Source organism: Lagopus muta, chromosome 9, assembly GCF_023343835.1.
Source record: "Lagopus muta isolate bLagMut1 chromosome 9, bLagMut1 primary, whole genome shotgun sequence".
NCBI classification, from domain to species: Eukaryota; Metazoa; Chordata; class Aves; order Galliformes; family Phasianidae; genus Lagopus; species Lagopus muta.
The window spans coordinates 22,492,603-22,507,386 of NC_064441.1; the positions used below are offsets into that span (position 1 = coordinate 22,492,603).

The following is a 14,784-nucleotide window of genomic DNA, read 5'->3' on the forward strand; positions in this document are numbered from 1 at the left end:
TCTACTTAACACCATTGCATATGGACTTTTGGATAGGTGCTCGTTTCTTATTTGTTTCTTAACGATGAAGCTTTTGCCTTTGCTATTTCTAGATATTCCTTCGTCTTGCTTATTGTTGAATCATCTGTGAGATGAGAAGGAACATTACTGCTTTCTTTCTTATGCAGCAAATAGATAATGCAGGTTCCAGTTCATCGTCTTCTGGAGCTCCTGCAGCAAAGACATCCGGACAGCAACACCAAGTCTGTATAAACCAGACCCAGTCTGCTTCATCAGTAGTGAGCAAGACTGCTACTTCTGCTGTTGTAAGTGTTGCTTCTCTGGTGACTACGTCAACGCCTGTGACTGGAAAAGCTGCAGTATCAGGTATTAAGCTCCATTTGTGCCTTGCCTTTATGAAGTTAGAAGTGAGTGTTCTTTGGGTGTCCACAGTGTAAAAAGTAGCATGTAGAGGCATCTGCATTTGTGAATGGGTGAAACTAGAGCCACGCTTTCTAAGCTGTATCTTAGTAGGGTAACTCTTCTTTTAGCCAAAGAGTTGGCATCCTAATACGGTACACTGACTGCATCTGATGCAAATAGCAGTGCAAGATGCCCATTAATATTGGAGGCAAATTTTAGCTTTCATTCCAGATCCTCTGTAGATGGTGCCTTCCATGTGTTCAAGGATATAGTGTACCATGATATTGAAACTGTCAGGGATCAGAGATGCTGCAGTCTCAATTCAGGTTGTGAAAGTGAACCTCCATGGAAGCTGAAGGAGCTGCTTAAGCAAAACTTGGCTCTGAGGCTTTGCATCTGCTCTGTTTGTCCTGGAGAGAGTTTTTGATTAAAAGGGAAGCGAATATTTTAAAGTAAAAAAAATCTGTTGAGTCCAGTGAGGTAGATCTGAGCTGGAATGTGTCAAATTAATGAAGATAAGGCAATAAAGATGGACTGCCTGTACGTAGGGTGTTGTTTTCCTTTAGTTTTATTGTCTTGCAGTATCTTCTGCATTATGGAGAGCAAATATAGCAGATTTAATTTGATCATCATGAGTTAAAATCAGAACGTTTTATTTTACCTTCTGATTTACCTCCTGGAGTGTTATGTTCCTTCAAAGTTGCTTCTTACTGAGGGGGAAGAGTACAAATAGAAAAAAAGGGAGAGGCTCTTCATGTCACTTGCTGTGTGACAGTGTCTTTGAAGCAGCCCTTCTCATTTCCTGTGCACGCAGACTCCCAAACCCATCCTTCCATCACTCTGTGTTTTCCACAGCTCGGAAATAAATAACGGAAGCTGCAATTCTGCAACAAGCAGTTGAACATTTTCCTTTTTCCAAACAAAGTAGAAAGGCTTTTTGTTGGAAATGTGCCACTTTAAATAGCTTTCAGATTAAAGCTGCTGTATAGGACCAAGAGTATCATCCGGATTCCCATCTGTCAGAGGCAGAAGAAAAGGTTTTGCCAAAATGCATAGCATTATAGATTTCATTCTAAAAACGTAGGCTTGTATTTAAGTGAGTCTTAGGATGGACTGTGACGTTTACAACTGAATTGGCAGTGCTAGGTTAGCCCAGTTCAAAGTCTCAACTATGTATCTTTCAAAACCAAGGGATGTCTTCACCATCCCTTGCATGTCTGCTGACTGGAATGCAGTTACACTTAAGCAATAGTGAGATATTAAAAGGGGAATAGAAACTTTCTTGAAACAATTTGTGAGTATAAATTACTACCATGAAATGTGGTGTTCACAATTTTCTAAAATAACAGCTTGTTAAATGCCCATAATCCGAAGAGAAGTTTAATTAATCAGAACATTAAATAAGATTGTACAGAAAATAGCTAGTTTACTAGTGGAAATGATGGATTTAGGCCCATACACAATGGTGGTGTGGAGGAGAGAGCTAGGGAGCAGGAGGTGAGTGCTCTTCACTCATTGCCCTATGGCACAGCCTGCAGCTGTGCTGGTTTCCACCAAGGTTGATGGGATGCTGGTGATACCAGAATGTCCTGCTTGTTGTTTTAGCCCTGGCTAAAATCAGTGCTTTATTCACTCCTCCCCTTGATACACTTCATAGCTCGATCAGCCATCCGTACAGATAGATGTGTTCAGTGCCCATAGCAAAGACATGGGACACTCAGTTCAGCTCTTCATAAGGCCCTCACAAGCTTGGGTTCATCATTTCATGGAAGTGTGGTTGATTGTGCTCCACTAACTGCAGATGAACTGCAGAGGTGTGTGTGGCACTGGCAAAGCACAGCAAGGGGCTGAGTGCAGCAGAGCTGTTGGTCGCTGGCTCACCAAACACTTGAGCACAAGGGAAGGAGAGGAGAGCTGCAAGTCATGCTCTAACTAATTTTGTCTTGCTCTGATAAGAGTGTTCAGCTCTGTGCTGAGCCTGCTTCGTTCAAAAAGTTTGTGTTACATCAGCATTTGTTTAAGATTCATTCAGTAATGAGGAAACTGCCCTCACAAATATTGGTGCTGTGCAGCATATAAGGCAACCCAGCACTTCAGCAGTCATCCATGTCAGCAGAAATTTGTCAGACAGACAGTTCACTGAACTGTGGCTTATTAATTGAGGGCCATCCTAGTTCAGGCAGGAAGGGAGAGAAATAACTGGAGATAAACAAAATGGTGTGTTTTATTTAACATTTTGTCTTCCATTCTTCTTACAGGGTTGCTAAAAATCCACTCAAATCAGTCTAGTCCACAGCAGGCTGTTCTGACAGTTCCCAGCCAGCTTAAACAGCTCGGTGTTAACACAGCTTCTGGAGGTGTTCAGACAATACTCATGCCTATGAACAAAGGTAAAGGGCAGAGGAGGATGACAGATGGTGTTTGAAAATCCCCTTTGACACAGAGTAGCTCTTGGTCACTGTTGGCCAAAGTGGTCCAAGGTTACAGATAGAAGAAAACGTAGCAAGGAGGCTCATCCCTAAAATTTGCATTGCAAATATTTTGTTGATTCTCAATATGGTTTTTTGTCAAAGCTTCCTTTTTTCTTCCTTTATTGTCCTAACTGTTTCCTGTTCCTCTCCAGTGATACAGTCACTTTCTACCAGCAAAGTTTCAGCTGTGACAGCTGTCACATCAGCAAGTACGGCTGTCTCTAGTCCCTCTGTGGCATCCATCACTAAAGGTAACACAGAGTTTCTCAGTAAGATAAGCAGTGGAAATATTCACTGCTGCTTTGTGCGGGTGGCCTGGCTCTGAAAGCAGACCCTGTGACTGGGGTTTCTTGTATTTCTGTTGCTAGCAGGGTTTAAATGAAGTGTTAAATGGCATCTGGGGGCTGGGAAATTAACAGTTGCTTCCTCCTTGACAAAACCCATAGCGTAGGCAAATAGAGGGAGGAAAGACGATGTTCTGTAAGGCTACTGTGAGCGCAGTAAACATCCATTCTTTCAATCCATCGCTGCAGAAATGCACTGAGCAAACACGTACTTTATTCTGAGGACAGCAGTGACTGTGTTGGTGACTGTGCTCAAACTCACTGGAGAATGTAAACAGCAGTGCTATTTCTGCCCCGTGCCAATGCATTAGGCTGAGTGGGCAGTCACATCCATGTCCACACACCTGCAGAACGTTCCAGGATCGTGCATTGCCAGAGCTGAAAGTCCTCTTATTGCAGAACTGTTGTGTGTCTGTCCCATCCCAGGTGAATACCAGGCTGTCTGGCTGTTCTGAGCTGAACATCTCTCTCCTGCTGCTCCTGAGTTCTGTTGTAGATGTGAGAAAATTCACTGGTGCCACTTCTTGCTGTAATCATTAGTAGGTTTCTGTCAGCTGTTTGCTTACCAGAAGACAGGCATACATCTGTAAGCAGTTCATTCAGGCAGTCGTGTGCAAAACATCAGTGACTTATTGTGCACTTACATGTATTCTGAAAGGGATGAGATAAGAAAACGTTGAGATTTGGAGGGGGAGCTGGTCCTGCTGTGGTGGTTTTCTGTTAGCACAGCTGAAGGGTGTATATTCTTCATGTGTAGCAAGTAGAATGCAAACAAGAAATGAGGTGATGTTACTTAATGTAAGACATCTAGTATTACTGAGTCTCGCTCAACACACTGGTTAAGGTGATGGCTGCTTTTGTCTTCTGAAACGTGTTCTGTTTCTTTGAAGTTAAGATGGAGCCTGATTCAACGGGACAGAACTGCACTTCTGTGGGTACTCAGGATGGGCAAGCAGCAGTGAAAACAGAAGAGAATTCAGAACTTGGGAACTACGTTATCAAGTAATTGTTTGTCTGCATGGATTTCTGATCCTAGCAATTCCAGGGGAGATGGAGGTGTCCCTAGGAATTTGTGCAGCATTGTTAGAAGCTTGACACAGACATGAAATCTTCTGTCACGTGTGCTGTTGTATCAGTACTAATCCTGTTGGCCAGCATTTGTTTCAGAGAGTTGAAATAATTTCTTTGTTAGTGGATTTGTATTCAGGGCTTCTGGAAAGGGAAAAAAATACAATTAAAGATTTGCCATTCTTTTGGGGTTTGCTAAATCTCAAGCTGCTAAAACCTTTATCATCCCCTGCTTATACAATTCCCATTGCTGTTCTGTGCTCTTACTGAGGTCAAACTGTGCCCGGTAAAATGCAGATTAACAAGGGAGCAGCTGAAATAAGTAGCACGGTCTCTCTGCTTGCTGCTCTAGTGTTGATAAGGTCCCACATTTCTGTAATTACCCAGTATGACAGTTGCCTTGGTTCAGAATTGGAATTAGATAAATATAATGGGAGTATTTTGTTTCACTGGTGAAATCCAATGCCGTATTTGTGGAAGAACTCCTGAGTGGTCTTTCAGTACAAAGCAGCATCCCATGCACTGTCCCACATTCCTCCTGCGACAGCTTGTACTAATCACTGCTGCTTATCCCTCAAAATGGTGTTGCATATTACAAGATGCAGGGATTTCTTCCAAGCCTGCCCAAAAAAGGCTGTCTTAAGTTTCTTCAGCTTGACAAATGAAGCTGCAGGTGTGGATGCTTAAGAAAGAGGAAGGGCTGCTTAAAATACCCTCTTCAAACCAACTTATGGTTTACCCTCACGTTAGCACTGTTCAGTGCCTTGGGGCCACGGACTTGTAATGATTTTGGAACATTTTGCATGTGTTTCATTACTTCCAACAGTATTCTTCATTGTGATTCTCTTTATCCCTTGCAGCATAGAATACTTGGAGAACACCCAGCAGCTTTTAACAGCCATAGTGAAGAAGGTTCCATTAATTGCTGAAAAAAGTAAGTGGTGGATGAGAAGGCTTTGCTTTTTATTTTCAGAGGGTTTTTTTTATTGCCAGGGTTTCAGAAATACTTTCAAATATGGCAATAGCTCAAAATTCAACACTGGAATTTATTTATTGTATGGTTTTTCTTTGTTTTAACAAAAGGTGGTAGCTTACACTGAAACATTCAGTGTTTATAACTGCATTCCTCTTCTCACATACAAAACTGAGAAGCACCTTCTTTCCTGGTAACTAATGCACTTTGACCAGTGTTCCTGGACCCCAGGTATGCAGACCCTCTCAAGATGAGTGCAGTCAGCAAAGCAGAAGCAGGCAGTGCAGTGTGGCTTTCATTACAGGGGATTTGAACCCCATCCCTTTCTGTTTGCCATGAAATGTTTTAAATGTCTTGTGTTTATTGTAAATTGTTGGCAAATAGATAGCTGTGTATTTTCCAATGGAACAGAGTCTGACCAATAAGACAGGCTTACAGGTCTATATCGTTACACCTTGGGGGGAGTGGAAAAGAAGCTTAACCAGCCCATAGCCAGAGATGTCTGTGTATCCTGACCAAGAATTATGCTGTTTGTACATCCAGAGAACTGTGTGTGCTGCACACATCTGTGCTGCTCTCAGAGCAGCATTTGTGAGCTAGTCCTTGGTCCTGAAAGCAGAGTCATGCTCCTTCTTGCCACTAAACAGCATCAAAAGTGGAACTTGTTTTACTGAACTTCTAAAACCTAATTCTGTTTTTGGTTCTGTGTTTTCTAGGTGAAGATGTAAGCTCTTATTGTGCTGGTTCAGTGGAACAGTATTACAGCTGGAATATTGGGAAGAGGAGGGCAGCTGAGGTAATCCTCTTCTCTGCTGTTTTGTAAGCAGTCATTAGTGAAAGGGGAGGGATTTCTGAATTACAGAACCTTCCATATTGCTGGCTGTCCTTGTCCCTGAAGCAGTTTGTTGCATTTGAGGTGGATGCACTCCTTACTGATCTTTGGATAGTGCTCCAGTTAGTTGTTCAGTGCCTTCCTCAGGCAGAAGGGACTCTGAAGGTCATCTTCCAGTTAATTCAAAGTTAGATGTTTCTGAAATATTTAAAAAAACAGAATTTTTGAAAATTATTGTGTTGCTGCTTTATCCTCATCATTCCTTCATGGCATGTTACGGGCATGGGAGTTCTCCACAATGTAATTTGTCCACCTTTTTGTGAGACTGTGGCTGCTTTCCATCAGAAGAGAATTTGAGAGTGCTGGTACTGAAATGCTTTGTCCTGGATTGTTCAACAGCAGTAAATAGTTAATCTGGATCCATCTGTATTCTAGTTATGTTTCCTCCTGTTTTGTAGTAGTTTTATGCTTTTGCTGTGGACTTACAAGGAAGGTGGTAAGACTGGTAAGACATCTGCTGTAACAAACATAAGTAAACAAAGTTAAACCAAAATTTTGGGAAGCGTTGTTTGCTCTGTTGGATTGCTTTCATTATGCATCTTGAAATGTTATTTAGGAGAGGAGGCAATTCAAGTCAAGGCAAGTTTGTCTGGGCCCCCGTAAATGTATGTCACTCTTCCTTGGGGTTTTGGTTGGATGAGAAAGAGTTTCAATGACCTGCCCAGAACTGGCAAAGATTAGGACAGTCTCTTGCATTTGTTTTTGATCTTTCCTTGTCACCCTTACTTTCGAGAAAGTCATGTTGTAGGTCATAATCCAGCCTGAAACATTTCAGCTAGTATAAGTTTCCCCTTGGTTTGTCATAGTGGCAACGAGCAATGACTGTGAGAAAGATCCTGCAGGAAATCATAGAGAAGCATCCCAGATTTCACAGCATTACACCCCTGAAGACAAAGCATGTGGTGCAGTGGTGTCGATGCCATGGCTACACTCCTCCTGACCCCGAGACCTTGCGGAACGACGAGGACTCCATTGAAGATGTGCTGACACAGATAGACAGCGAGCCAGGTGAGCGTGCAGGCACAGAGAACTCCTTTTGCCAGAGGCACTGCTGGTTAAATTGCCTCAAGAATAGCTGTGCTCACCTACAGGCTGCCTTTTCAGGAGAAGAGATTTCTTACTTTGAGTTTGATTTTTGTTGTTTCTTATTTTGTGTTTTTTGGGCTTTTTTTAATTCACTCTGGATAACATAAGTTGGAGGCTGAAATGGCAAGCAAGTATGTAAATGAAGCTGTCCCTACCAAACCTTATGTTCTGTAGAGCCTTTTCTGGGTTTCACTGTGCTTTGGGTGCCCTTTGAGGCCCATTGTGCAGAAAAACATTAAGAGAGATGCTTCCAGACCTGCAGTGTGATCTTTTGTACGTTATTGGCAAGCGGCCTCTGTTCAAAGACTTGCTGTGCAAACTGTGTAGTAGCTTCAGGTACAAAAGATTGTCTGACAGCAGCAGTGTGAAGCACAGTGGGGGTTAGTCTGACTCCAGAAGTGCGGTGAATTGGGCTGTGTGAAGCTTCACATGGTGCCACTACAGCCTGTATAGCTCTATAGCTACAGCTCTACAGCTCTGCGATCTCAGAACTCCGTTGCAGTGTGAGTTAAACATACGTCTGTAGTTTCAGCCATTCCCTCAGTAAAGCTTCATTGTTTCACCTGCAGGCAATCCCTTTCCCAAAGCTGGGTGTTCTTAACCTTCTGTAATTTCATTGGGAATCTGTCTTCTAACTTACCTTCAAACAAAAATGCATATATAGGACTGTACTTGTCACAGTGTAAAAAGGTGTAGGCACCGCATAGCACTACAAGTCCAGTTCTCTGAGCAGGTTGAAGAGCATCAGACTGTCTGGACAGCTGTCAGAAAGCTTCTTTGAGAATATTTTGTGGGTTGTCTTGTTTGAAGTGCAGCCTTGATTGGTGTGGGGCAGATGGGAGGGAGCACCGAGAGTGGAATGAGGGCATAATGAGAAAGTTCTCAATGGCAGTTTGCTTTTTGTTCATCCGTATGTTTGACAGGAATTACAAAAATAACTCTTAATCACCAGAATTTCTTATCATACTTTGCATGTGCATCTGTTTGTAAGCAGCTTTCTGTAATGTATCATTTGTCTAATTGATGGCTTCTTTTTCAGAATACCCTTCATCTTACAGCAGTGGTGAGGATCTGTGCCGAAAACTAGAGGAACTGCAGCAGTTCCTGAAACAAGAACCCGAGCATGAAGAGGAAGTAGATGTTCTCAACTTCAGTGAGCCTTTGAAAATAAACATTAAAAAAGAAAAGGAGGAGAAACAAGAGGAGATGAAGTTCTATTTGGCTTCCTTGCCTGCATCAGAGTTTGTGAGAGACACAGCAGAGAAGGTAATAAGTGAATCCTAAAGCTAATAAGGAACTGCTGCTCAACTAGTTGTGGCCCTGCATTTGTTATTTAGTTGGCTTGCATTCATCTGTAGGGGGGCCTCTGGATCCTTTATCAAGGCTTTGTTAAATCTGACTGGCTTCCAACACTGCTGGTCAGTGCTGGCAGAAGTGAAGCGTGCTGGTTGGGAGATCACTTCAGAGTAGCCATGCTGCAAGGCTTAGTGCTGGAAAGGCGAGCCTGGGAGCAAGAGGTAATGAGTGAAGAGGTGCACTAGCATAGAATACCTCCTGGCCCACCTTGTGAAATCTTTTGGCTTGAACCCCTGCTGCTCCTAGGAAAAGGTGCATAAAGATCACAGCAAACTTCTCTACAGCTCAATTTTCCTCCCCACTTCCCTCATTCAAATTAGAACAAAAGAGGGAGAGGGTGGCCTTATCTCACAGCAGGAAGCAAAGGGGGAAGGTGGTTTACGTAGCTTGTAGGAAGGATTGGTCTCTGCTGGGAGATGGGGAGAGTTTCCTTGCAGCAACTGTGGAGAAAAAAGAAAGCTCTCTACCTCAAATGCTGACACCGAGGGACAAAGCCTTGGTTAGCAGAGTGCCCATCATGTAGGCAAAAAGGTGTCATGGGTGCAGGCATGCTGGGAACCCAGCTGGGCAGTGAGGCCCAGTGGTGGAACTCTTCTGATGCACGACTGTTATTTTGCCAGGAGTACTGTTTAGAGCTGTTACAGTTGTCATAATTATGTATGGGAAAGCTTATGAATACATGGACTGAATATATGTACAATTTTAAAGTGGAACACTCGTTAGCAGTCCAAAAGTGCCAAGTATAACTGATTTTCTGTATGGATTTCCTGCAGCAAATGTAAAAATCTGCTTCTGTTTTTCTTGTATTTGAGAAGCATTTTTGCATCCTGCTCCAGTGGTCCAGCTTCACTTTCTCCAGACTTACTTTTTTTTGTTTTTTTCATTAAATGAGATGATACTAATGGAAAGCGGTGGGGAGCCTGCTTGCTTGGGCTTCAAATACCCTGTATCATAGATTGCTTCTGTTATATCGTTGTCATCTGTTCTGTACCACAATGTGAGTTGTGTTATTTCATGTGCTCTCTTTTTTCCTTCTGTCTCACAGATAGGAATTTCCTTTCAGCCTGCTGAGGTACAAAGGAATGTTTATGCGTCAGTAATAGAAGATATGATTTTAAAGGTAAGAAGTTACTTCACAATGACATTTTTGTAGGACTGTGTTAACCCAGCAGTGTAGGAAGAAAAATGGACTGTCCAAAGTGATATGCAGAAGGGATGCAGAGTCTGATGTCAGTGTGTGTGCCATGTGTAGAAAGATATGTAGCTGGACAAAGAGAATTGTGTATTTCTGTGTATGTGTTTCCAGATTCCTAACTGATCTGTTGACTTGGACACAAGGTAGTGATTTGCAGATTCTGACCTCCAGTAAGATACTGGCTTCTGTTTAACTTTGGAAGTATCTCCTTATTCGTCCTACCTTTCAGAACTGTAAGGGGAAAAATCTGCCAGCATTATTTAAGACTTGATTATTTTATAAGAGGATCAGCTGTTTTTTCCTAAATACTGTTGAGGTTTTTTTTTTTTTTGCCTGTGTTGTTTCTACTGGGAGACCACTGAACGCCTGCAGTCAGCAGCAATTCTCCCTTGTATGAGAAGCCTGTCATGCTCAATTTTAGAAAAACATTGTGTTCAAAGTTTTGGTGAGAAACAGTCTCTGGAGTTAGAGTTCTCAGGGTTGGGCTGAAGGCTAACGCAGATTATTTTGAGAAGTGCTCCGTTGTATTTCAAGCCTAAGATGACTTTTGATGTTTATGCAGACTGTAGCTTATCAGCAGATTGGTTTTCTAAACGCTAACTGATTCTGGGCTACCTTGTATGTATGTATGTATGTATGCACACTTCCACTCGCGCTGTCTCTTCCTACAGTTGAGGTCAGTTATGGATATATCTGGGTTTAAACACAGCTTTAGCCATCAGATTGCTCCAGTGTAATTGTTGGGTTATACTCCAGCTTTTCTGTGTGAAAAATCCCAGAAACTTCTGCTTTGGTCTTGAGAGAGGCTCAGAAAAGCCAGTAGCCCAGACTAACGTTTCCTGAGCCAAGCATGCAGTGCATACAGTTGCTGTGTGTCTGCCATCCAGGGTGGGAGGTTCCTGTGTAAGTGCCTGAAGCAAACCTGGTGGGCAAAGGGAAGAGCTAACGAGAGTATGCTGAATCCCAGGAGAAGATCTGCCATCTGTGTGTGGAGCTGTGGTGTGTGAGTGGCCTTTGGAATGCAGAGCAGATGTGGCCTTGCTCCATCCTGCTGTGTTCAGGTGCCCTGGGGGTCCACAGAGAAACCAGGCTGGGCAGCCGAGTCATGAAGTGTGTGTGGCGATAGGCTGCTTTCTGTTGAGTACAGACCCAGCCTTAGTGCTGTGCTAATGAAAGCCACCTGGCTGTCAAGCAGGACTGAAGCGAGCCACATCTTTAGATGTCTGGTTATACTGATGTAAAAAGCACGTTGCTTTCTTCTTTGCCTAAGATGTCGCCTTTTGTCACAGGCCACTGAACAGCTGATGAGCGACATTCTGCGGCAGGCACTGGCAGTGGCTTACCAGACAGCCCCTCACAACAGGTACAGCACTTATGCCAGCACTAAACATGGAGCTGCGTGAGGAAGTGGGTCAGATTTTGTATGGCTCAGACCATGTGAGCGAGGGATTTCCATGCTGTGGGACCATGTGTGTGAGCTGTGTTCTGGGAAGATGCAGGCCATAGGAGGGGCTTGGCTGTCATCAAGTTCCATAGTGGCAAAGGAGTAGACATTAAAAACTGGGTCAGGATTCTCTGGTATTGCCCCGCTCAGAGGCAGATAACTTGTTTTAGCTGAGCCGTAATGGAAGGACAGTCCCTCATCCAGTTGAGTTACCATGAACTTTCCCGTGGCCTGCTAGGACTTTAACAACCCAGATACTGTTGATCTTGGTGAAAAACACTCTAGAGTGTATTTCATGGATACGCTCTTCTATGGCTCAGATACTGAGTGATTTTTATAGCAACCATTGGATTGCATTTGATTCATGTTTGGCAACGTGAAATTAGAAGAATTAGGTCAGTGAGAAAGTGCTTAGTTTAACTGTCACCTCTATAGAATATCAAAACGTATTAATATGTGCTTCAGTATATATATGAAATGTAAATTGGCACTTCATTTTGCTGTGCCAGTGCCCAAGATGTTTCCCACAGCCACTTGGGAGCGGTTCTTCTGTGCCATGAGATTTTAATGCCTCGTTTTGGTCTGTTCCTCTGGCACCTGATTTTTTTTTTATCCTGTTTCTGATTTGCATTTTTTTCTTTCCCATTGGTAAACTTAGTGACTTGCTGCTTTATGTCTTGGTGTTACAAAAAAATTGTGATGCATTCCCTGCAGGACTCCAAGAGAGATCACAGTGATGAATATTCACAAAGCCATCTGTAATATTCCCTTTCTTGACTTCCTCACAAACAAACACATGAAGATACTAAATGAGGAGCAATGAAACAGAGCACAGAAGATGCTACGGGAAAGGTGAATTTATGGCCGAAGCTGGGATGACAAATCCAGTAGGACACTTGTATACTTTATAGCATCGGGCTACTATCTTTTACCTCCAATTAAAGATGCACCTTAATGCAACAAAGTGATGCTCTGTTCCAAATCAAGTTGTTAAATGTCAGTGTTTACTTGGTAAGTGTATGTTCAGTGGCTGAACAAACACTGTCAGTTTGCATCAAGTTGCTAGCTATCAGAGGCTCCACAGTCTCTGACAAGAGCTGTACTGATGAGATTAATTTTTTTTTTTTTTTTTTTTCTACAAAAGAAATTATGCTTTTTGATGCATACTGCATGCCAGTTGGTTCCCCATGCAGTGGGCAGAACAGTTGCTCTGTCACTTGGAATGTGAGAGAATTCCAGGTCAGCTTTTAAAGGTGGGTCAGTGGATGGGTTGGTTGCTTAGGGTCGAGGTGGGGGAGCAGAAGGCTGATGGTCCCACCAAGTTCTGCCAGTCCTCCTTGAGCATCATGTGACTGGAATACAGCTGGGTGGGCAGCTTGTCTGCTTATTCAGCTGGGTGCGACCCAAGCAGGTAACACCTGGCCTCTTCAGAGGAGGTTTCCCATCTGAGTGTTCTCAGTCACCTCAGAGAGGAAGGTGGACTGGCACGTACTCAGTCAATATGAATGAACCGTGTGGTAAGATGGCTGTGACTGCTTCTGCGTGAGAAAGGTGAAGAGTGTGTACAGTATTCAGTGTCTGTGGGCTTGGACTGGCTGAAACCTTTGTTTGCCCAGTGAGGGCCTCCCCAGGCTGCTGTGAATTTTGGAAGGCATGTGCCCAGCTTAGCCTTGCTGTTCTGACAGCATTCACTAAGAGCGAGGTTCTCAGGTGTCACTTTGACTGAAGCTCTGAATTCACAGCCTGATGAGATCAAAGAAATCAGAGGCTTATTGCTCGTGGGGACCTCCTCTGATAGCCCAACTGCAAGGAAGTTCTGCTGCTTGTGCTGGGACTTCTGTCTCAGGAATGTCACTGCTGCAGGAGACGTGTCTGCAGGCTGGCTTGTGACGCCTTTCTCAAGGAAGCTTTGATGACAACACCCAGACTGCTCTCCCCCACTGCCCCTGTGTCCAGCACCAGGGTGCTTGCTCATATGTGAGTAATCCATTGCAAGTTGGTGGGACTCCTGTTGGACCATCATGCTCTCAGATGCGTGAGGCAGCACTGTCAGGTGGGTGGAGCATGGGTCAGGCAGCCCGAGCCTCCAGTGCTCTGATCTCAGCTGGGTCACTGGTCTGCTGCATGGCCTTTGATTTAATCACTCTGTGCCTCAGTTTCCCCATCTCTGAGCATGGGGAGCAGGATAACCTACCTCACAGGGATGTACTGAGGCCTCTCGCTCCTGTTGGTGCTGTGCTTTGACAGCACAAAGCCTTTTATAAACATTAAACTGCAGTTATCTTTCCTGGCCTGGAGTGGGAACGTAAATCTTCAAGATGTTACCTTTTGGTGCTTTTTTGGGGCTAGAAGATGTGGTAATGCCAGCTGTGTGCAGGGACTGTGGAAGATGGGTGGTGATCTCAGGCTGCCAAGGAGAGCTGACGGCTGGGTGCAGTTCTCGATCTGCAGAAGGTGCTGTGTACCTCAGACAAGATGCTGCGTGTTTTCTCCAACCTAGATAAAGCCAAGGTCTGCAGACAGGCCCCTTCCTAGTTCATGAGAGCTGGTGGGGCAGTCGAGTCTGCTTGAATACAAGTGGCAGAGCCTGGCCCATGGATCTAGGAAACTGATGGATGAAATCCAAGGAGCGTTCAAAGAAGGATTTGGGTTCCCCTGGAAATGCTATTTTTGGATGCTCTGGATTCAGAGGACAATCCTGGCTTGTTGGGGTGAGCCCAGCATAGGAAGTGCACAGCTTAGCCCTGATGTTGGCTTTTTGCAGGGATCAGTGTGAAGGGGCTGAGCGGTGGTGATTATATCTGAGCTGCGCAGGGGGAGGTGCAGGGAGCTGGGGCTGCTGGCCCTGTGCTGTTTGTAGGATGTGAGCTCCAAGTCCGTGCTGCGCCCAGCCTCCTTGGATACAACTTTTACAAAAGGGTGTTTTGGAGCTATCTGTCACTATTGCTGTGATGGGGTGTGTAGGAAACAGCCTTTGGGCAAATGCAGCCATGCTAAGATCTGCTGCAATGATGCACACGTTCCCAGCCCCCGGCTCCTGTGGGCTTTGCTCTGAGATTTCAGTGCCCAGAGCAGTGCTTGAGAAGCATCGGTGTGGGCATCTGTTTGCAAATGGTGGTGTCCTCGCCCATGTCCTGCTGTTCTGCAAAGAACAGCATCAGTGTGGGAGGCGTGGGGCAGCCCTGCAGCAGAGTGCTGCTGCCGCAGATTGCTGCTGAGGCGTTCCAGAGCAACCACGGGCTATTCTGCTGCATTAATAATAGATAGCATTTGCTGAAGAGAAATAAAATCTGTTAGAAGATAACACATTTGTCGTAGTGCTTTGGATGTAGGAGATGTTTGCAGTATGTCTTTTGGAAAGCGGTGGGAGGGAAATCTTGTCAGCGAGAAGTGCCTGTGCGAATGGCTGGGGATGGGGGCACAGGTGAGAGACCTCTCTACAAACGTGGCCCCTCTGTAATGCTGAGTGTTTGAATCCTTCATGTTACCTGTATTATACTGTATAATTGTGTAAGATACATATGTTTACAATAAATTCTTTTATTAGCTGTGA

At 44.2% G+C, this 14,784-nt stretch overlaps 1 protein-coding gene across 6 annotated transcripts in view; it reads left to right on the forward strand.

Moving 5' to 3' along the window:
- The window catches only part of YEATS2 (YEATS domain containing 2), a 43,820-nt gene extending 29,036 nt beyond the window's left edge, over positions 1–14,784 (forward strand). For 4 of the 6 annotated variants that reach the window (XM_048954723.1, XM_048954722.1, XM_048954728.1 and 1 more), the window contains 11 exons: positions 168–366; positions 2,661–2,792; positions 3,026–3,124; positions 4,108–4,219; positions 5,146–5,219; positions 5,975–6,054; positions 6,957–7,158; positions 8,276–8,502; positions 9,638–9,712; positions 11,077–11,150; positions 11,946–14,784. In XM_048954723.1, the coding sequence (XP_048810680.1) occupies positions 168–366; positions 2,661–2,792; positions 3,026–3,124; positions 4,108–4,219; positions 5,146–5,219; positions 5,975–6,054; positions 6,957–7,158; positions 8,276–8,502; positions 9,638–9,712; positions 11,077–11,150; positions 11,946–12,054 (1,383 nt within the window). In that variant the 3' untranslated portion in view covers positions 12,055–14,784. The remainder of the gene's footprint in view (positions 1–167; positions 367–2,660; positions 2,793–3,025; positions 3,125–4,107; positions 4,220–5,145; positions 5,220–5,974; positions 6,055–6,956; positions 7,159–8,275; positions 8,503–9,637; positions 9,713–11,076; positions 11,151–11,945) is intronic. The other 2 variants (XM_048954725.1, XM_048954727.1) reach the window with 2 other exon arrangements.